We start from the raw sequence: 23696 nt of genomic DNA, 5'->3' as shown, positions 1-23696 counted from the left end.
TAGCAGGATAAATAAATGAGGCTTACATAGGCATGATGATATTTGAAAGAGGCCACATGACTAACATTCAGTAATGCTCAAGGGGTTCAGAAGCCAGGGGGCTCAGGAATGTGCACCCAAAAGGGGGGACTGGGTACAATTTGCACACAAGGACAGCCTTGGCACTCAAGGCTGGGGAGAGGATGGGAAAGGAATGAGGATGGAGCTACTGCCCTTGGACCGCTTGGCCCATGGAAAAGGAAGTCTGGAAATGTGAACACAGGCTGAAAGGTTGCTGCTGAGGAGCTAAGGCATCCTGGGTCCGTCCTCCTCTGAGACCCAGCCTTGCAGCCTAGGGTCACTTGGCGGAAGGTTAAACACAGGTGATCTCCAGCAGACCTAGAGAGAGCAAAAATCTGATAGCGGGGATCTCGGGGGATCTCGAAGGTGCTGCCTGGGGCCCAAGGAGACTGGCTGGAAAGACACATTCCAGGGGTCGTTGTGAGTAGGGGACACCACCAGCATTAGTCACCAAAGGGCAGCCTGCCAAGTCCTACAGGACGCCGAGCAGAACCCTTTGGCTCCGGCCCAACTCAGCAGTTCCCTCCCCACCCCCTGGACACACGTAGCTCACCAGGCCTGGGGATATTTCCAGAAAGTCTAAGAAAGTCCTGGGACTGGGGAGGCTGTGAGAGAGCCTGCCCAGGGCTGAGGGCCAGGTCCCTCACAGAGAAGCAGACGTGCTGAGGGGAGGGGAGGGGCGGAGGACGTGACCGGCAGCTTTCATTCTCAGAGGCCAGGGATTTCAGAGGAATGCAGCCAACTCTGCCTCTCAAGTTCCCCCTTCAGACCCCGCCCGGCTGGAGCCAAGGGCGCCTGCCGAGGCCACCTTAGAAATCAGAGGGATGTGTGTGTCACAAGCTCTGTTGTGGAGGGGAAACACATCCTGCCCATAGTTCTGCGACCCACCCCCTGGCTCCTGAATACAACTTCTGGTTCTGCAGAGCCTGGGGGACTCCTTTGACACTGCTTTCTTCTCTCAGTCCCCGTACCTATCCACCTTCTCCACCAGAAACATCTCAGCTCCTAGAAGGGTGCTTCTAGGAATGTCACATCTCTGTCATCAAGGTCATGAGTACACCTGGGGGAGAAGGGAGATGCTGCACCACCCCTTCCCCATGGCTGAACTCTAGAGGAGATGACACCCGTGAAAAGGAACAACCGTCCCAGATAGTTCCACAGGCCTCCTGCACGGCTGGCTTGCATGCTGTGAGAGTCACTTGCTGGGCATTGAGGAACAAGATTGAAGAGGGGAGGAGATCTGCTCAGATGTCCTGATGCAAACATGTTTGTGGGTTTACTCCATTTTTCTCCTTTCTCCATCCCCCACTTCCCTTCTATAAATGAAAGGCAAGCTCTGGACAGACTGGCAGACTCCAAGGCTGAACAAGCAGAGACCCAGAAAAAAGGGGGAATGGGGCTGTTTTCAGGGGTTTGGCTGCCTTCCACCTTTAACCCACCCCCGCCCCTATCCCAGCTTGCTGGATGCTACCCCTCTGCCCACCCAGCCCTGCTCGCCCTGGGGTTCCTCCTCTTAGTGACAGTGAATACTTTGCAGACTCAGGAATGTGCTTGTGGCTTGCCCAGAGAGCCCGAGGCCCAGAGTTTTAATATGCTGCCCCCCCCCCCAAAGCCAGCCCTGCTTAGCCTGCCTGTGCCCCTCCATTTTCTGATTCCTGGGATTCCACATTCTGGAGCCCTTCCTGTTCAACCCAGGCCGTTAATGTCTGTCTGTGCCCTCACTGGGTGCTCAGCTCTCTCTGTTGTTTCTGGCCTTTTTTCAAGGGTCCATTCCTCTCTCTCTCTCTCTAACTACATTTCAGGTGACTTTGCTCATGCGAAGTGCCATGAATACTTATGAAGGGCCTACTGTGTGCCATGCCCCCTGGGCTACACGGGGAGTCAGGAGTAAGCAGAACAGACCAAACAGCACGTCCTGATGGAAGCAAGGGATCAGTAAATAAGCAAATTGATCATTTCTTATTCTACAGCAAGTACGTAGGGAATCTGTAACTGGAGGGGGGGAGGAGGGGACAGGGCAGTGCAAAAGCCCCGAGGCAGGATGTGCCTGTCCCATGGAGCAAGGCCAGTAGTCAGAACTGAGAGGACTGAGATCATCAGGGTCAAAGATCTGCAGGCTGCAGTGAAGATGTGTATCAGTGCTGGAAGAATGGACTGTGTAGGGATTGTGATGGAGATCTGGCTCAGGATTGACAGGTTCGCTCGGGCTGCTGGGTTGAAGTGGTCTGGAAGCTTGGGGTACATCGCTGTGGGTGTGGGGGGGGGGAGGGCTGGCTTGCAGGCTTTTGAGAAGTCCCAAGGAAAGGATGGTAGGAGAGTGGAAGGGTCAGGGGCCTGGTGTTGAGAGGCGAGGTCTGGTAGGAACAAACCCCAGAAACCATCAGGCAGCAATGAAAGTCAAAAGTCTCGATATGCCCCCCCCCCCAGGACAAGGGCTAGTAAGAGGACCACTCGATTAGACACCGGAGCTGTGTTTCTGTAGCCTAGGGTTAGCAATGAGTGGGCGGCGACCAGCCATGCTGTTTGCACCCTGCATAGCAGAAATGAGAGGCAAGGGGCTGCAGCTAGCTCCCCCTCCAACCCTCTTCCCCGCTGGCCCAGCAGAGGGCACATGGGGGCCAGTTCACGGCCCTTCCAAACGGAGGCTTCTCCAACAGAGGGACAAGTAGGGGCAGGTTCTAGTCCCTGTCACCCCAAACCTCTTGGCATTTCACAGGAAAATAGTGTCATTTTATCATTCCATTCCTTGGTGAGGCTTAGATTTCAGCTTCCAGAAAAGTGACCTAGAGCACAGGATAGGCGCCTAGGGCTATCTTTGCCCCCGTGGCTTTAAATAACTCAAGCCTGTCCCCACAGCCATTTACAACCCTGGCTTCTGTCCTCTGGTGCCAATAAGATTAAGTATTTAGCTCCCACTATATTTTCCCCTCTGTATTTCTGACAGAATGTTTCCTGCCTCCATGACACTATCTCAGTAAACAGAATGCAGTTAGCCCTTCCACATCCTTGAGTCTACCTCCACAGTTCAACCAACTGCAAGAAGGAAGGAAAAAAAAAATCAAGATTCCAGAATGTTCCAAAACACAAAAGTTAAATTTTCCATGTACCATACTGTAACAACATGATGTGTAGGCATTAGATTTGACATTGTATGTTATGTAGAAATGATTTAAGATGTATATAGGAGGATGCCATGGGCTAGTCATGAATATGATGTCATTTTATATAAAGGATATGAGTGTTTGAAGGTTTGGGCATCTACAAGAATACTGACCAATGAGTGTGCCTGGGTAGGGGATAGCATGCTGGGTAGCCATAGGCTCCAGTGAATTTTTTTTAACCCAGTTGAAGTTCACCTTCATTTACTTTCTCCTGAAACTGGCTTCCAAATACTTCTTTGATGTCACTACACAAATACCAAAGTTCAGAAAAAAATGAAGTTATTCAAAATGGCCAAAATTTCTAGTTTAATTACATCTACCCCCCCCCATTCCACGTGTTGGGGACTCAAAACACTGTAGAGATGGTTAAGTGTGTGGAAAATGTCTGCAGTACCACATTGCTCAGCTCGGCTTCCAGGTGGGTTCTGGAAGGTTCTCCAGCCACATAAGCACACATAGTCCTGGCAGAGAGAGATCAAAACTTAAGCAAAGCCATGCGGTGGTGGCTCACGCCTTTAATCCCAGCACACAGGAGGCAGAAGCAGGCGGATCTCTTTGAGTTCGAGGCCAGCCTAGTATTCAAGAGCTAGTTCCAGGATAGGCTCCAAAACTACAGAGAAACTCCTTCTGAAAAGAAAAAAGAAAACTTTAGCAAAATTGAGTTGGGGGGTCCCTTCTGCACCTGTTACCTTCTTTCCTGCTCTACACAGATTTTCTCACACGTCACTGTCCCTCTGGAAGAGAGCAGAAATCTAGACTACCTCAGAATCCTTAGTCCTGCTGATGAATGGCCCAAAGAATGTCTTCCGGGCCCCAAAGGAACGCCACAGCTGTCCTACCTCAATTATCCCGTCCCCACTCCCAGCTGCTCCTTTTGTCTGCTGGTTTGTCCCTCCCAGCCAGGTACAAAGTTGAGGCAGAGGTGAACTCTGAACAATGTTGAGTCACACTGGACAAGGGACATGCATCCAACACAGTCAGGGTGGAAGGACAAGGGTTTCCATACCAGAGCTAAGGGACTCACGACTGCAAAGCCTCCATCTGACAAACCAGGGTTCCAATGGCCTCCCCAGGGTAAAGGCTTGTGGGGCCAGGAGGTGACTCTGGGTAAGCATGGTGATGGGCCTTTCTGTAGTCAACCTCTTGACATGTGCATGCAGGGACAGTAGGAATGCAGAGGGAAATTTGGGGATGCTCATCCCAGAATAGCTTTAAAACTAGGCCAGCCTTACAAAGCACCTAAAATGATTGAAAGCAGGTAGGATTGAAGCAGATGCCTTCTGGAGATGCCTGTCAGACCCAAGTATGTCAAAACTCTGTAGGCTTTCCTGATTGTTCAGCAGACCTCAGGACACAGCCTAGGACGTTCCTTCCCCCTGGGCCCCTTGTATACATTGCATTAGAGTTGTCACCTGACAGAGAGAAGCACCGGACTGATTCACCAGCATCCACAGAAGGAGAGACTGGTGGGGGGGTGGATGGTAGGTAGGTATGTGGATGGGTGGGCAGAGGATGCTTGTACACCCCACATCAGCTGGCTTCAGTCCTGGATGGGAATCCCTAGCAGCATGGGAATCCTAAGTGGGTAGTCTTGCCTTCACTTCCTGTGTAAATAGATTGTTATTGTCATTGTAAGAGTGAGCCGTGGACTGGAAGCAGGTACTGGCTCACTGTTTTGGTCCTCAGTGCAAAGTTGGTTTTTCCAGATTGTGAAACATGGTTTCTCGGTGGATAGCTCACTGGAGCACAGATGCTTTCCCAGGGGTGAACGTGACTGACATTCTCCTCGGGTGCTGAGGCCCCCGTGTGCATTCCCCTATACGTTGCTGTATGTCTTAGCTTCGACCCAACCTGATTTCTCCAAGGGCACAGTTTCCTGGGGTCATGATAACTTGTGGTTTTTGAGACGTGTGCTGATGAGCTCATGAGCTAGTACAGGTGGGGAGCCTGTAATTCTAGCCAGGACTGTGTTCAAGGAATCCTGTGTGAGAGTGCCTGATGGGGAGGAAGTCCCCCTCCATTATATCTTAATTGGTGTTGGTTTCTTCAGATGGCTCGTAAAGATGTGCCTATACTCCCCAGGCTCCATCCCTACAAACTAATCTAGAGTAACAGACTGCTGTCTTCTGGATCCCCAGAATCAGGTTCTCCACCGAGTACAGGTCCCTTCCCTTGTGATGGTGAGGAATTCCATGTGAGGAGTACTTCAGACTATTAAGATAAACCCCATCTCTTTGTGTAAGAGTTGAATGTTGGTGGGAGATGGGACTCTGCCCCCAAACATGAGCTGTAGACTATCTCAGTCTGGGAAAGGCCAAGCCATCTGGTGTCCATAGCCCTCAGCCGTGTACCATGGCTCCCATGCTGTAATTAAGCCGAACTGTGGATTGGCAGAGAAACAACCCATGACAGCCTAGTGTCCAAAATGCCAAACATTTCACCGTGCTGTACGATTTCAGATCAGCGAGAGTCTATGGAGGCGGAGGCTGGCCTGGAGCCATTCTAGCGGGACGTTAATCTGAATGAATGTAAGGCAGAGGCCACCTGATCATCTGATGGCCTCATACACTCCAACATGTGTGTCTCACAGCTACCCGGGCCGTGCCAGGAAGAACTCAGAGCATGTTGCCTGTTTACATGTGTGTGGAGTATGCGTTAGTCCCTCCTGAAACCCCGGAGGTTGCTGGAACGAGGGGACTTGGGAATTAGCATCTTAATCTTACTAAGAAGTGTGGCATGGGGTCCTGCATAACACCTGGCATCAGATGGGCTCAGCCTGAGGAAAATGATTGTATCCTTATCAAAGTGCCTCCAGAGACACTAAGACTTTCTGTCATCATTTCCCCACGGGGAGACAAAAGCTTCTGGATTCTTCCCTTCAAAGTCTTCTCTCACAGAAGGGCAGGTTTCTGTTCCACCAAGTGGAACCTTTATGACTTGTCATGGATGTGTATTCTGTAGTGTGGTAACTTCGTGGAGAAGCATTCCTGCTTCTAATGGTACAGCTGACAGGATGCGCTCAGGTGCGGCATTCCCAGGTGAGAGATACCCCCCAGAGGGGTCCCATTGATGTGTCACCCCAGTGAGGCCTGTTCTTGTTTAACTGAAGATGTCCTGTCTCCCTCAAAGATGGGAGCTGAACTTTTGGAGTTCCCATGAGAGATGGCAGGGGATATTTTATAAACAACTGAGCAGAGTGGACTCTGCAAGGCCAGGCAACTGGTCCAACCAAGCTCACCTAGTGCTCTGTGGCCAGTCCATGGATGATTACTGAGGAAGCTAGCCCTCTGTGCTAGGCAGAGCTGATGGCACACGGAAGGAGTCACCAGACCTCTGCCCACGATCACAGTGTGCCATGGGGACCAGCACTTCCTCTGCCTGCGGCAGAGCCAGCATCACCAGGGGCAGGCAGGGCCAGAAGGTGCCAGACACTACCCATCCCTCCAGCTTCCTGCCCCTTTCTTCCGCAGCTCTCTGAGGGAGTTGCGGTTATTTTTATCTGAGGACACTGGTGTGGGAGGCATTTGTCAGCATCGTCTGGTAAAGGCAACTGAATTGTCTGTTGTCCAAAGCACCCCCAAATGGGTAGTGCTAAGCATGCTAGGCTGTTCGCATTTAAAAATACAGTTGGAGCCATGACAGCTGATGCGTTCACAATGCTGACATCACAACCTAAACCCAGACTGTTGGTTCCGGAACCTAGGCTTGTGTTTTACTCTCTTGGTTTTGGGTTTATCACCCATAAGAGCTTCTGTCTTTCAAAAAGTCATGATTCAGTAGCAGCCACCTATGCAGAAGGGAAAATGGTCACAGTCTCTAGGATGATTGCAGGGCAGGTCATCTCCACTAATCCCAGAGGGCTGACTCTAACACTGCTGTTGACTAGACATGCCAGGAGATGGTCCATGCGGCCCTCATGTTTCTAGGGACAATTTCCCGGTGTCCCTGTGGATGAACTTATACTGATTAAAGTTCCCTCCTTGGATGTGATGTTCAACATTACCTACCAAGCACTTCTAAGGCTTACCGCATTCCAAAACATGGGATGGGAGTGTGTCTGACTGCCTTCTGTTGGTGTAACAAAATGAAACAGACTACTAAATTTATTTAGTCTGTGGTTCTGGAGCTGGCAGTCCAAGAGGAGGCAGTAGCATCTACTGTGGGCTTCACGCTACCTCATCAGATGGTGGGAAGACTGAAGGACAAGTGAGCTCATGCACAAAGAAGGTATGGGGTGGGCCCCCTTTGACAGGCAGCTCTCAGAAGCCTAACTGCCCCATGTGAGGAGGGCTTCAGTCCCATGATAACCAGCGCGCAGAGGTCCCACTCCCAACATAGCATCTGATCTGCCATCAAGAGTCGTGGAGGACCAGGTCACAGTGTGGTGCGGAGCAGTGGTTTTTATCTGGTGTCCTTGTGTCCCCAGCAGATACCGTGCTAGAGGGGATGAGAACAGAGCTCTGACTGGCATCAGATTGGTAGCGGCCTCCATGGTCCTGGGTAGCTCCCCACAGAAAACTGTGAACCTGGCCTTCAGTGTCAGTGATGCTGCCGGGAAGGAGGCAGATGGAGCCTCCCACCCCTCAGCGTGTGTCCTGACAGCAGGCACCCTGGTTGGGCAGGCAGAGAGAGATGGTGCCAGCGTGCAGCACTGAGTCCCGTGTCTGTTTCACTGTGTCTGCTAAGCTATGGACCTCATGAAAAGCCAAGCCAAGCTGGGATTTGAGAATCTGGTGAGCGAGGTGTGATCTCTGGCCATAATGATGAACACCCAGCTTTGCTGAGCATTTTTCTTCTCCCAGTATGATTTGATATCTGCTGACTCATTCAGTCTTCACAACCAATTATGGGTCCGATGGGATGCACACCATCAGCTCCATCTTGTGGATAACTCAACTGAGGACCAGCGAGGGGAATTATTTGCTCAAAGATCGTAATACCCCAATTGTTTGTTGATCCTGTCACCGAAACATCTTTTAGTGAGGACAACACCCCCTTTCTGATCTTTGAGCCTCCTTCATCTTGCTTAGGTCTCCATACAGGTACTCAATGGGGCCTCTCTTCCATATTCGCTACTCTGAGTAGAAGCCTGAAGAAGCCTGGAGCAAATTTCCTACTCCAGCAGCCACCTTTTCCTTAAGAAGTTTTTCTTGGGCTAGAGAGATGGCTCAGCAGTTAAGAGCACTGGCTGCTCTTCCAGAGGACCTGGGTTCAATTCCCAAAACCTACATGGCAGCTCACAACTGTCTGTAACTCCAGTTCCAGGGGTTCTGTCACCCTCACACAGACAAATATGAAGGTAAAACACCAAGGTGTGTGTGCGCGCACACATACACACACAACCAAATCTTTAATGGCTCAAAGCCAAAATCAGCTAGTTTTTTTCCTGCCTTCTCTGATGTTTTACCAAAGCTAAGCAAGAAAACTATCCTATAGTACATCTTGTTCTTAATTCCTGTCCTGACTTTCTTGTCTGCGGGTTAGAGGGTAAAGATGTTACGCGAGGAAGAAGACACAGACACGCGGTGATCCCACGTGGGTGCACTTTTAATGGGGGAGGGGTAACAACAAACAGGAAAAGGTGTGCAGAGACAACAGGAGAGGTGGGGAAAGAAGGGGAAGGGGAGAGCGCTTGGCGACTCTCACTTTTTAACGGGGAATACAAAGGCTTCTGGGAATATGTCCGTGTCCAGGAGAATGCTGGGAACTGTAGTTCCGCAAAGGAACAACAGTACAGGGACTAGAAAACTACCTCCCTCTTGTCCAGAAATATCCCCTCCTTGGGACTGCCATCGCCACAGCACCATACATTCACTCTCTAGTTAATGCAGCAATGCTTGCTGAGGGCCTGTGTTCTACACATTAGATGGGTGTTTAGCGCATAACACGGTGATCGGGTTCCCTGGAGTCTGCAGGTCCCATGAAGGAGGCAGGCACTGAGCCTATAAAAAAGCACATATGTAGCTTCATACTGGGCCCTGAGCAGTGCAGAAGAATAGGCAGTAACAAGAGTAAAGACCCTGCTTAGAGAAGATGGCGGCTGTGAAAGGAAAAGACAGTGGCCAAAGACAACATGGAGTCAGTTTCTCGCGGGCTAAAGGAGAAAGTCCCCAGCACCCAGAGTGCACAACAGCAGGCCCACTTTCCCAAAGGTCTCCACCATCCTGGCTCTGCTCTGCTAGATACGTGAGAGGGGCAAGGAGGAATAAGACACCCAGAAGGCTTCAAGGTTGGCCAAGGAGATAGAGGATGCACACGAAAACTAACGCTAACCTCATCCCTCTTTCTAGCTGACTTTGTACCCTAAGTCCCCAGTACCAACAACCATGTGCTAGTCCGACTCTTTGCAGACCTAACAACAGTTCCTATGATGCCTGGCCTAGTGGCATCCCCTCTGCCTGCCTCTGTTGCTCTGTCGTGTGACAGAATTTTCCTGAGGAGACACAACACCCATGTCTACTCACCCTAGATGGGAAGTGCATGACAGACTGAAGTATTGATACCACCAAAGTCCAACTTGGTAAATCAGTGGTGAATCAGTTTATTGGGGTGACTTACAGGAGCAGAAATAACAAAGACAGCGGTATCGCTGTAGCCCACCCCAGCATGGGTGACAGCTCACGAAGCTGGGAACCTGGAGCACACTGCACAGCCCACAGGCAGCTCCACAGGTTGGGGAGTGTCCTGTCCAGGTGGCTCAGCTGCTTTCTGCTCCTTCAGGGCAGCTGTTCTGGTCTGAGTCTTTTGCGGCTCTGTTCCGAGTCTCAGAGGGACTCTTGGCTTTGAGTGCTTACAGTGGCAGGGAAGCACCTACTGGATCTAATCTGGTCAGATTCAGGGACTTCCTGAAGCCCCTCTGAGTTGTTAACCTCCCTGCTTAAGGAGCTTCCCTGAAGGATGGAATGTTTCCATAGCTGGGGACACTGTTACACAACATCCTGTTTTTTCACACAAGGCCTGGGAGACTCTGTTCAAAGACTCTTGGAGACAGGGAGGAGTCTCTTCCAGCCCCTCTCGGCTTTCAAGCTCTAGTATGTATTTTGACACACCAGTGGTTTGCATGCTTCTTCTTTTTTTTTTTTTCACCAGTAGTATTTATTTTCCAAACTCCGTATAGGGTGTATGCTCAGCCCTATGAAACAGATCCTCCAGTCTCTGGGATCTGGGAGTCTGGAAACTGGGAATTATGATTCTACCCACCAACTGCCCTTACATATCATGTGATTCCTTAGGAATCACGTGAAAGTCTGTCTGGTTTTCAGGCTAGAACACATACCTCATCAAGCTGGCCTGAACACTCCCTTATGTCTACTCCAACCCTGCCAGACAACACAGGGCAAAACATTACCAAGTTCAGTTGAGTAGGAGCACACGAGCACATTGCCTGTAGCAGTAGAAGACCGCTCAGGCGGAACCAGCACAAGCGTGGTCACGTGTGTCTTCAAGGCGTGTACCCACACACCAATGGTTTCCATGTCCCTAGCCTCCAGAGACACGACCAACATCCACAGGCGTAAAGCAACATCACAGATGCAAATGTCGGCCCTCCCCAGGCCTGCTAGACTTTGTATCCCTCTTTTTCCTCCCCCAGCTGTTCCTCTGTGCGCCTCACCCATGCCTGTTGCTTAACCGTTGCCCGGGAAACGCTCTGGGATACGGCTTGGTACAAAGATGTGTACACTTCCTTTGGATCTTCATCAAGGGATCATGCCCTGTAACTGTGAGCTTGACTTTTGAAGACTTCATTTGCGGTAGAGTTTAATGTCACGGGTGGATTTGGACTACAGACTGAGTCATTCTGGAATCCCCAGTATACGCCAAATCTTTTCACGAGCATTACAAGGGGTTTTCTCAAATTCTATAAATAGTTTAATAACGCCTGTATAATCATCTATTTTTACCCGTAGCCTTCTGGACAATTTCAGCAGTAATTGGGCTGCACTGAAAGGATTTCTGAAGTCCTTCAGTTGCCAGTGGCTTCCAGGGCATGGCCTGAGGCCTAGGATAGCAGCAGATCCCCAGGCCACATCTCTACCTGGGGTTGGAGATCCAGCCTTTGAGTAAAGCCTAGTGCAGGTTGAACTCTGAGAGAAAACTCTAGGAAGGTCTCAGGGAGTCAGAGAAGCTGAATTCCTACCCGACTCGAAATGTCTCATACAGAAAATTCTGTCCACACTTGGTTGCTGCCTGAGTCAGTTTCTCATGTTATAAAATACGGATATTGTCACAATTTTGTTTTCAGAGAGGCTGTCCCATCAGTCCAGTGCCTCTCTGTCTTTGGATACAAGCTTCCTATCATATAGATGAAAATGCAGAAATACAGATAGCAGTCGGCTAGCTTTGTCTTTATTTTGCGATTGGCTTGTTCCTCAGACTGACCACACAAACACACACACACACATGCATGCACACGCACGCACGCACACACGCACATACCTCATTTCCCCGCAGAGAATTTGGCAGGAAGGCTAACTCTCACCTATTTAGCCTAGGCCCCAATAAACACCTGTCCCTGTGCTGTTGGCTACTCTCCTAGCAAGATGAGAGCCCAAGAGGGAGGAAATCCCGATTCCAGAGACAGCAACTCAGCCTTTCCTTCACGAGAACCTGGAAGGCAGAGCAGGATGGGGGTAGACTGCCACCATGTTGATGCGAAGGCCTGTTTCAAAGTCATCCTCTAGGACTAGAAAGAGCGAGGCTTAGAAAGCAGATCCAGACTTCTATCCTGCCAACCTCAGAAAGTGGCCAGACCCAGGTATCTGCATCCCAGCCCCAGGAGATGCCAAGCAGTAGAGCCAGCTAAGCATGGGAAAGGGTACCATAAGAATGACCACAGAGCCAGGCAGTGATGGTGCACACCTTTAATCCCAGCATTCAGGAGGCAGAGGCAGGCAAACCTCTGAGTCTGAGGCCAGCCAGGTCTGCAGAGTGAGTTCTAGGACAGTCAGGGCTACACAGAGAAACCCTGTCTCGAAAACAAAAAAGTGCACACAGTAGGACAGTCACATCCACATTGGACTGGCAGGGAGACAGGAGCCCCCTGGTCTGTGGACTTCAGCCCTCTATGCCCTGGGTTGGCAGCCTGCCCCTATGTCTTTCTTCCCTGGAGCCAAGGCAGGTGTCACCTTAGCTGAGCATATACCGTGGTATTCAAACAGCGCACCCCTCTTCCTGTTGAGCTTCCAGCCCTGCTGAGGGCTTCTCAAGGCCACAACCGCAGCAGGTGCTGGCTCCCCTTGCCTGAGAGTGAGGTTTCACGCCTGTGTAAGTGTGAGACAGAATTCCCACTGAATCAGCCCCGCTTCTCGCTTCTCGCTTCTCGGCTTCTCCGCTCCTGCACCCCAGCACCACTCCCCCGCCCTGCTGCCATCAGCCGAGCCCAGCCTACCTGACCTGATTTCACCAACTGAAATAGTCCAGGTCCTCACAGCCCAGGACAGTTGGAAATGTCTCTAGAATGATCTAGATTCATCTGGAAGTGGCTGGTGGCAGTTCCCAGCCCCAATGTATTATGCCCTTGCCCTGGAGGCAAGTACTGGGGAGAAAGTAGTCACAAACAATCCTAGAACCAGGAGCCATCAATTACAGAGAATGTTTCCAGTCGTTAAAGGAGCGTCTGGGCCGTGGTTTTTGTGTCTGTTGATTAGAACAGATTCAAGATCATCCTTAATGTCATTCTCTTTGGCACAAATACACCATACATGAAGGTTTCGAGATGATGTTCAGTAGAGTTTGAGGCATACGCGACAGCTACCTGATGGATGTCTGTGTATGCAGTGGCATTATTGTCTGTCTTTTGTCCAGGGGTCTACAGGCACCCTGTAGACCTACATAAAAAGGCTATATGACTTAGGTGATAGGACACTTTTGTCCCCTGCCCTAAAAGGCTGTATGACCTAGGACTAACCAATCAGTGGCTCCATATGCACAGCAGTGATTGGTCTGAAGGAGGGCCATGTGACAAGCAAGGCCATTTGCAACCCCACTCCAGGGTTTAGGAATTGGCTGTTAGGAGAGAGGGGCTCTGTCTTCCTTTGGGCCCACATCATTGTAAAAGACCCACAATAGTGAAATATACTGTGAGTCGGCCTGGCAAGCTGGCATAGAGATGGTGACAAGAAATTAAAGAAGGATAATAACAGCCACAAAGAGAAGGAAAGGTGAGCCAGGCAAACGCCCTGCCTTTCTACTCTCGAATCTTGGGTGAGAAAGAAGAGCATCATGAAAAAAAAAACAGCCGGGCCATAGTGGCACACATCTTTAATCCCAGAACTTTGGATGCGAGGCAGGTGGATTTCTGTGAGTTCAAAGCCAGCCTGGTCTACAGAGCGAGTTCCAGGACTACACAGAGCTACACAGAGAAACCCTGCCTCAAAAAAACAAAAAAGAAGAAAGAAAAAGAGAAGGAGGAGGAGGAGAAGAAGCAGCCTGGGGGTCTCACAGAAGAGGCATCTGGTCACCTATCACAGAGCAGTGATCTGTCGGGTTCCCAATGACTGAACACCTCCCACAAGCCAGGCACCATCCTAGAGGCATGGGTCCCTCCCCATGAGCTATCTGACTAAGTTAGCTATCACACTCTCCAGAGTGGGAAAATAACTGACTACTAAGAATCATCAGGTCAGCCACATGTTCAGGCCCCGTGTCCGACGACAACAGCCAGGGGGAGCTAGGGAGAAGCAGGGCAGCTGCTCCTATAGGCCGGTAGTCAGAGGGAGCCTCTCTGAGGAGGAGACTTTGGAGCAGAATTCTGGAGGAAGAGAAAGTTGGAGCCAGATTTAAAAAAAAAAAGTGAATTTGTCTTTATTCTTTCCAATAGAAAAAAAACTATCAAATAATTCATTTTAGCCTCCACCAGTTATGCGGGAGAAAGGCAGAGCTATTGATGCTGGCAGCCTCTAGGTGCCCCTACCTCACCCCATCACACACAACTCCCATTGCCTACCTCTCCCACGTCCATCCCAACCTCACAAGGGGAAAAAAAAACCCAAAAACTTCCTCCCAACAGTTACTAAAAGACCACGTTCTTCCTCCCCACCCACCCTCCCTGAAGTGGGGGTGTGGGGATGATGTTGCAGTACCTCTGTGAACAGAAACATGGCAGCCACTGGGGAAGTCCAGTTTGGATGGGCAGATCTCCCTTGGTCACTTGTTTAAAAAAAAAAAAAAAAAAGCAAAGCGAGACCAGGATGGTGGTGAGTGTGCAGGGTGCAGGACTGCCAGTCAATCCCAGGAAGTGCAAAAATACACCGTGGTCCTTGTGCCAGGCCTCTCCCGGCAGCATCTCCGCGCTGCGGCTGGCCTGCCCACAGGGGTCGAGGGGGTAGGGGAGCTGTGTTTTTCCCCTTCTGCCTGTACACAGCTGTTTTTGGCTTGGCCACAGAATTCTACCACACCAGAGTTCGTGTGGTTATCCAGAGTGGGAAGAATTTCCCAGAATGCCTTGAGAAACCTGAGACACTGAATGGCTTTCAGGGCCTATTGATGTGGCTGGTGCAGGAAATAGCAGTACGTCAATAAATAGTTTTAGGCAGGAAACCGGGCTTAAATGGTAGCCTTAAAGTTTGGGGAAAGACACCAGGGGTTACTGGGAGGGAGCCTGCCCGTCAGATGAGAACCTAGAGCCAAATAGCAGACTTTGAAATGACTGCCCCTGAACTGAGGCCCCTTGCTGCTCTTGGAGGCAAGAGGCTGAGGTTGGGGGCAGAGTCAAGAAGCAAGGACAGGCCAGTTTCAGCTGGCAGAAAGGGGCTCTTTGTGTGGAGGGAAGCTGGCAACCTCTAACACGCGTCAGGAGGAGACACAGGCTAGGCTCCGGCCTCTAGGTGAGGCTTATTCACACCCCGCCTGGTGGAAGTCAGCGCCAGCTGCCAGTCACCCCAAGACTTCCACTGTCCTACTTTAAGAAGAGAAAGGGGGTGGGGGTGGGAGGGAGCAAGGAAAGGCACTGTTACTGTCAGTACCCGTTTTCCTGGTTGTGGAGAGAATTTTAGGAAAAAAATGTAAAATAAAAGAAAGAATAAAAGCCATCCACATTCTCATCTGGAAGCACCCATATTAAACATTCTGGACCGTTCTTTTAAAAAACGGTATCCGTGGAGGAAATTATGTCGCACACACAGTTGAGATTCGCTGCTTTCATTTAGCATTAGATAAACATTTTTTTCCATGCTTTTGTAAATTTTTCACAAGCAAGTTTTTTTTTTTTAATTTGTTTTTTGTTTGTTTTGAGACAGGGTCTCTGTAAACATGGCTGTCCTGGAGCTCACTCACTGTGTAGACTATTTTGGCCTCAAACTCACAGAGATCAACCTGCCTCTGATCCTAAGTGCTGGGATCAAAGGCGTGTGTCACCTCATCTGGCCAATAAGCAAGTGTCAGTGAGTGCATGGGTCATCTCTGACTTAACCATTGTCTTGTTGGATGGTTAGACTCTTGGATTTTTATGTATATTAAACTTGCTTCAAGATAGCACTTACATTTGTTGTATTTGTGTGTGTTTATGCGCGCATGTGCATGTCCTAGCTTGTATGAGAAGGTCAGAGGTCAGCGTGTAGGAAGCAGTGCTCTCCTACCATGTGGACCCCAGGGATTGAATGCAGACAGTCAGACTTGTAGGAAAGCTCCTTTACTTTCCTTGCTGGCCCATTAAAAGGATCTTTCCTGTTCTCATTTTTTTTTATCATAGTAACCCAGAGGTGCAATTGCCAGATGACTCTGAAGGCTTGATTAAGGCTTCTTAGGAAAAATGTATAGTGCCCATATATAAGAATGCTTGTCTCCGGCTGAGCTCCTTTAACCCCAGCACCCGGGAGGCAGAGGCAGGCAATTGCGTGAGTTCAAGGTCAGCCTGGTCTACAGAGTTACACAGACAAACCAGGGTTACACAGAGAAACCCTGCCTCAAAAAAAGATAAATAAATAAAATGAAGTAAAACAAAAAGAATGCCTATCGCTCGAGTCCTTACGAGCATTGATGGTTGCCATCTTTAAATTTTTGCTATATAGCAGATGGGTAAGCATGTATTTTCGTTCCTTTATCTGCAACTGGAATTAAGTGTGTGCACTTTGGGGGGTTTTCTTGAGGCAGGATCTCACTGTACCCCAGGCTGATCCAAAACTTTCTGTGAATCCTCTGCCTCTGCCTCAGAATTGCTGGAATTATAGGCATGTCGGCATGAGCCACTATGCACAGCCATTTCCACGTGTTTGATGGCAATTTTTGTTTTGACCAGTAATTCACCCCTTTAATGTCCTCTGTATTTGTCTATGATGGGCTCAGAGCCATTACAAGCTTGAAGCTCTCGTGTGTGTGTGTGTGTGTGTGTGTGTGTGTGTGTGTGTGTGCGCGCGCGCGTATGTGTGTGTGTGTTTGTGTGCATCTATACCTATCTCAGTGATTTTCAGCCGTCCTAATGCCGTGACCCTTTAATACGGTTCCTTATGTTGTAGTTACCCCAACCATGAAATAGTTTTTGTGGCTGCTTCATAACTGTAATTTGCTATTGTGATGTAAATATAACCGCTGTTGTATATTAAAGCAGTTACCCTCTATCCTATTTCCCAAAGGTCTATTGGGCCCCAGCCCCAGCCCCGGAGCCTCCTAAGAGTTCTGGAGCAAACTCTGCTACCTCGCTCTAAATACACCTTTCTCCACCCAAAAGTGTGATTTCATTCCATTGCACCTTCGGGTTTTTATTCTTCTTAATTGCCTCTTTATCACACCTCTTTATTCTTAGGGTCTGGACGAGCTGAGAGTATAGATCCCTTCCTCCCTGATTTTAAGCCCTGTGGCTGCAGTGTTGCTCAAGTGAACGCTGTATCGTCCGCCTCTGATTCGTGGCCCCCAGGGGATCATACGATAAACCCTTGTGGATGCCAAATTTGTTTCTGTGTTATCTGATCTAGCTGTCCATGCTCCGCCAATCCCATGGCCTTTTAATTATTAAAGCTTTGGAATAAATTAAAAGTAATACAACCCTTTCCAATTTTGTTGTGTCCTGGCTAGTGACTTTTCCCTATGATTCCTTCAAATTACTTTTCGGGTCATTTTTTTTTCCCAAGTCGCTACATCCAGTACCCTTGCCACACACACAAAAGTTTGTGTTAGGATTTAATAAATTAGCTTCTGATCACTAAAACATCTCACTGGTAAATTGTGTCGTGAAAGCAAGCTGTTGACTTTTATATATTAATTTAATATCTAAATACTCATTAATTAGTTACTAAACTCTGATTAATCTTTATTAGAGGGTTCTCATGGGTTTTTCATACATATAATCTAATAATTTTCTCTCTCCCTTCTACCCATGGGCATTGCTGCTCTTTTTCAGTCGGAGCCCTTGATGTAATAGATTGCGTTTATAGATTATTTCCTGATGCTAAATCATTACAGCCTTCCTGGGACGAACGTCTACGTGGTTATAATGGATCTATTTGCTGGCATTTCATTTAGGACTTCCCCATCCATTCACATTAGAGAGGTCAGCAGACGCGCTTCTTTCTTTTTAACTTACTGGGAGATTTTGTTGTTGCTGATTGGCTGGCAAGCTCATTTTCTCCTGTGTTTTGGGTCCATTTCCAGACAACAGTTATCTCTCAATGGAAGAATTTACCTATTAGAGAGCCGTGACTTTAGAGACCTCTCTGTAAAGGTAATTCTTTCATAACTTCATTTTAGCTCGTGTCTTTTAATCTCTTCTGGTTTTGATCTCTTTCCTTTTCAGTAAGTTTCACTGATATTTGTTTTTCTGAAGCATCCTTTTTTTTTTTTTTTTTTTTTAATTTTCGAGACAGGGTTTCTCCGTAGCTTTTGGTTCCTGTCCTGGAACTAGCTCTTGTAGATCAGGCTGGCCTCGAACTCACAGAGATCCTCCTGCCTCTGCCTCCCGAGTGCTGGGATTAAAGGCGTGCGCCACCACTGCCCTGCACTTTTGAAGCATTCTTCACTGTGTTTGTCAACTTAACGTAGTCATGATTTTTGTTACGCCTTACCACTTCCATATTTGTTTTCATATTGAAATTTTTTCTAATTTTTCCTTCTTGCTTTTGTATGCACTTTCCTTTCTTATTTTCTAGTTAATTTCCAGTTTTATCTATATTGTGTTCTTTCCTGTATTTTTTTAGCTGGTGATGGTTTTCTGATTTTTTTTTTCAGTTGAGATTTTGGATAACACTGTCTGCTAGAAATACAATGCAACCCACTCACATAATCTCAAATGTAATTATATGTTCTACTTAACCTAGTATATTCAAATTTTCAGCATATACTCAACCTTTTCTTAAATTTTATGTGCATTTGCATAAGTGTGGGTATATACACGTGGGTGAAGTTGCCCGTGAAGGTGAGAGATGTACATGCTGGTTTTGTGTGTCAACTTGACACAAGGTAGAGTCATCAGAGGAAGGAGCCTTAGCTGAGGAAAGGCCTCCATGAGATCCAGCTGTAAGACATTTGCTTATTTAGTGCTTAATGGGGGAAGACCTAGCCCATGTCAGTGGTGCCATCCCTGGGTTGGTGGTGCTGGGTTCTATGAGAAAGGTAACTGACTAAGCCAGGGGGAACAAGCCAGTAAGCAGCTCCCCTCCATGGCCTCTGCATCAGCTCCTGCCTCCAGGATCCTGCCCTGTTTGAGTTCCAGTCCTTACTTCTTCAGTGATAATAGCAGCAAGTGTAAACCTAATAAATCCTTTCCTCCCAACTTGCTTTTTGCTCATGGTGTTTAGCAATACAACCCTAACTAAGACAATTGGTACCTGTGTAGTGGGCATTGCTGTGACAGACCTGACCTTGTTTTGGGGAGGATTGTGGAAGGACTTTGAAACTTTGGGCTAGAAGAGCCTTTGAGCTAAGTGCTCTGTGGGATGTTTTGTGGAGGTTGGAAGATAAGAACATTGAGAGCAGTGCAGAGGATGGCTTGTGAAGTCTCAGAGGGAAGTTTAAAGGCTCTGTCAGGGCCATTTTGTAATCTTGAATTTTAGAGATGGTTCAGTGGTTAAGAGCATTGTCTGATCTTCCAAAGGTCCTGAGTTCAATTCCCGGCAACCACATGGTGGCTCACAACCATCTGTAATGAGGTCTGGTGCCCTCTTCTGGCCTGCAGACATACACACTGACAGAATATTGTATGCATAATAAATAAATAAATAAATAAATAAATAAATAAATAAATAAATTTTTTTTTTAAAAAAGATTCTGTGGTTCTGATTAGCTGCGGCTGAAGAATCAGCAGTGATTAACAAGATGCCAGAACTGCCAAAGCAAATCTTGCTTTGCTGGGATACTTGATACTAGTCGGCTGGATCTAAGAAATTAGCAGTGATTAAGAAGAGACCAGCATCAGTGGGGTGAAATCTTCTGGGAAGTGTTTCCTGGGAGCCCAGGGGAGCTGTGTTCCAAAGGCAGCCAAGGTTCTACCTCGTGCTGGCAGTCAGACCTGGTAATGTGTAAGCATCACCCAGGTGGTACTGGTTTCGAAGGCATGAAGGCTCAACTGAGGTCAGGAGAGGCCATTGGTGAAGGTGCAGCCTCAGTGGAAGTTGAAGGCCCAGGACTGAAGGGGTCATGCAAAGAGATTGAGGCTTAGCACCATGAGAAGAGCCTATGAGAGGCTATTGGTGAAAATGCCCCCCAGTTGCAGCAAGGGACCCCAGTATTTTGGGAATGTCAGTAGCATGGGATGACCACCTAGAACAACAGCAATGGAGAGAACCCAGCTGGAGCCTAGAAGACAAGCTGTGTGTGCTGCTGAGGGTGGAGCCAGAGAAGTGACCCAAGCCCTTTGGAGGAGTCTAGAAGATCATAAATGGATCCCAACCATATGGACAGTTGGAATTGTTCTACCTTGGTTGCGACTGGGCCAATTTTCCCCTCTTGAAGTAAGAACATATTTCACTGGGACTCACAGTTGAAGAAACTTAGGATTTTAAAAGAAATTAGTTACTAAAATTTTAATGTGTTTGAATTTGTAAAGACTGTAGGACTTTTAAAGTTATTTATGTTCTTAATGTGAGATCTTAGGGATGAATGAGAAAGGAAGGGTGTGACTTAGCATTCGTGATGCGTTTGTGTGTCGAGTTGACAAAGGTCTGTTGTCCTGGCTGGCTTTGTGTGTCAGCGTGCCACAAGCTGGAGTCATCAGAGAAGAAGGAGCCTCCGTTGAGTACCCAATCTGAGTATTCTTCAGGGCATACTTTTCCTTATATTTCCCTGATACTCAAGCTGAGGGAAAAAGCAATGACATAAAAATCTCCCAGTATAAATTAGGAAGTACTGCTTGCTTTCCAGTCTTCTGTCCTCCTCCCGCAGTCTTAACCAGCCTTTAGGAATCCCATTGCATTACTAGTTAACTACTACTATAAAAGTATCATTTAGGTTGCATTTAAAAATTCAAATTGAGCCAAAATGAATTTAAAAAAATAAAAGTTAAACATCTTCTCTTCCAAAAATTCTTCCTGGCTTTTGATTCACTCTTAAAAAAACAACCTTTTACTGACTTATTTTGACTTAACTTCTTCATAAAGTCCGCCTGGTTTCAATTTCAGTTTCCCCTTCCTGTTCTGTACCACGATTCCCTCAGAACTGAGGCGTGTATTTCATAGGCTGAAATATCCATTCAAGAAAGTTTTGATTTTTTTACTTTTAATAAAATGATACAATTTTCAACCATCTTAAGTGTACCACGTGCCAATGTAAAATGTTAAGTACACACGGTTGTACAAGAAATCTCTAATAGGACTTGTTCACCTTACAAAGCTGAAACTCCCCAGCGACTCCCTGTGTCTTGCTACCCAGCTCTTGGCAGTTTGCTCTCCTTCCGGTTCCATTCCATCATCTGTCTGCATCTCAGAATCCTAGCCTTCATCTAGGCTCTGATTTTCAGTTGAGAATATTCCTACTTCTGAGATCCTAAAAATCACTTTTCTAGAATCTTCTGATGGCAATTAACCTATCTATCTTATGTCAATAACTCAGGGTGAACTTGCTTTACCCTAGCCCTTTGTATATTGCCTGGATGGATGGATGGATGGATGGATGGATGGATGGATGGATGGATGGATGGATGGGCAGGCGAATGGATGGATGGGTGGGTGGACGGGTGGACGGGTGGATGAATAAATGAGGACCTTCAATTTTCCTATTGGGTGGGCAAGATGGCTCAACATTTGCATGAAAGGCTGGGGCCCCTAAAACCACATAAGATAGAAGAGAACTGACTCTGTAGAGTTGCCCTCTGATCTCCCCCCTGTGGCACACACACCCACATATACACATCATGCACACACATAACATAATAATAAAATAACATTTTCCTATTATCTGCTAAGTTACCAGTGGACAGGGTTGTTCTTCCACTTGAGTCTAGCACAGGGCCTAAAATGGACCTCAGCGGTGGACTGCTCATCTATCTGTGAGACAAACAGTGTTCTCCATAACTCCCTAGGATGATTGGAGAGTCAGAGGAGATGAAAACAGATTGAACTGGGAGGTAATGAATCCAAGAATGGTGTCATTCCCTACCTCTTCCCACCATACACACACTTCAACCACCACCACATTCCCAGTCCGTAGTCTTGGGATCTTCCAGACAAGGCTGAGGGATATCTGTGAAGGAGGAAGGTAACCAAGACTGAGCAACACTCAGAGGAAGAAAAACTGTGCCCCCCCCCCCCCATTCAGGTAACCGCAAGTGCTGTCGTGGATACAAGGCCAGGTAGAGCTTTGTCCTCATTGAAACACAGAATCAGCCTGTAGACTGTAGGTGCTGGGGACAGCTGGTGTTGCGTGGGCCCCTCCCAGCCCTGCTGAGGCTGACGTGGTCTCTTGTGCCTCTGCAGAAGGACTTCACTGTGCGTGAGGAGCTGCAGCAACAGGATGTGGAGCGCTGGCTGGGCTTCATCACCTTCCTGTGTGAGGTGTTCGGCACCATGCGGAGCAGCACCGGGGAGCCCTTCCGAGTGTTGGTGTGCCCCATCTACACGTGCCTCAGGGAGGTAAGAGCAGAGGCCTTGGCCTCCCTACTGCCCTGCCCACCTGCTGCTACTGCTGGCTCTGACCAGAGATGCTTGAGTAAAACACAAGAGAGCATTGAAGTTGAATTACATATAAAAGAATGAATCCCTTGAAAAGGAGAGAGTGATTCCTCCTTGGTTCCTCCTCATGCATAAAGAAATAAGTTTAAACCGGGCGGTAGTGGCGCACGCCTTTAATCCCAGCACTTGGGAGGCAGAGGCAGGAGGATCTCTGTGAGTTCGAGGCGTTCCAGGACAGGCTCCAAAGCTACAGAGAAACCCTGTCTCGAAAAACCAAAAAAAAAAAAAAAAGAAAGAAAAAAGAAATAAGTTTAACTCAGACTTCAGTAATTCCTAATCTAGCATTTAGTAGAAGAGGTTTAGGGTGGCCTATCAATGAATGGATCTTTGGATTGAGTTGGTTATCACTGATTTTTTTTTTTAATGTTTTGCTTCTAAAGTTGCTCTTAAGAGGTAGTAAGTACTTTTTAAGATGGATCAGAGGCTAAGCATACTCACTGTTCATTTAGAAGATGCAGGTTCAGGTCCAAGCACCGTGTGAGGCTGTTTATAACCACCCGTAACTCCAAGTCCAGGAACTCAATGCCCTCTCCTGGCCTCTGTGGGCGTTGCCCACATGTGTGCACGTAAACTCATGCATGCATATAAAAATAAAACTTGTAAAATAATAAGAGAAGACAAGAGATTTTGGAGAAGGAAGTTTGGGGTTGCTTGCTCTTCCAGATATAAAAGCTCACTTTATAAGGTCACATGGCTGTTGAGGGAGGGTAAAAATAAAAGACAAAAATGGACAGTGAGAGGCCAGCTGGAAGCTCGGTGGTGGGCAAACAACCCACCTCTCACTAGGAGGGAGCAAGCTGAGGACGGGACTCCAGAAGCCTTAAGAGTGGTAGCCATCAGGTTGGCTGATGTGAGCTGGGAGGGAGGGAGAGAGGGAGGGTGTGTGAGACTCCCGTTAACCGTCATGGCCACATTCACTGGGGTGTGAATTTCAGAAAGAGAGTCCTTATGGGAATGAGAGCCAGGAAAATAGGTCTCAGAACATCTATGTGGGTCACTGTTGAGTCTCCTCAAAGGCTGTCCTGAGGACGGTGCTCAGAAGGATCAGAAGCTCTACAAGAGGTCCCATGGAAAGTACAGAAACTATTTCTGTTGGGCTGGAAATGGGTGGTATCACCAGGAAGAGGGTGCAGATGGGAGTGGGGTAGTGGGGTGGGGTCATATGGGAGGTAGAAGAAGAGTATGGGGGAGAAGGCAAGTTGGGAGGTGGTGTTTCCAGAAAGTTCCAGAAGAGTAAATACAAAGGGTCCCAGCATCTTTCTGTAGGAGATGGTACCAGCCCTGGCTCCACCCATCCCTGTCCGCTCCTGCCTTAGCAGCCCTTTGCTGCTAACACAGGGAATGATAGTGTCTGGAGAACCAGAGGGCCTGAGCAGAGAAGTGG

The 23696-nt window shown here is 48.1% G+C and overlaps 1 protein-coding gene across 4 annotated transcripts in view; it reads left to right on the top strand.

Moving 5' to 3' along the window:
* The window catches only part of Ctif (cap binding complex dependent translation initiation factor), a 243610-nt gene that overhangs the window by 183812 nt on the left and 36102 nt on the right, over window positions 1-23696 (top strand). For all 4 annotated transcript variants that reach the window (XM_013349619.2, XM_005356275.2, XM_005356274.2 and 1 more), the window contains one exon: window positions 22058-22213. In XM_013349619.2, coding sequence (XP_013205073.1) covers window positions 22058-22213 — 156 coding nt within the window. The remainder of the gene's footprint in view (window positions 1-22057; window positions 22214-23696) is intronic.

The sequence above is a fragment of the Microtus ochrogaster genome, chromosome 18 (genome assembly GCF_000317375.1).
Source record: "Microtus ochrogaster isolate Prairie Vole_2 chromosome 18, MicOch1.0, whole genome shotgun sequence".
In the NCBI taxonomy this organism is placed as follows: Eukaryota; Metazoa; Chordata; class Mammalia; order Rodentia; family Cricetidae; genus Microtus; species Microtus ochrogaster.
Note: the sequence above shows the minus strand (reverse complement) of the source record. Positions and strands in the feature narration are given on the sequence as shown.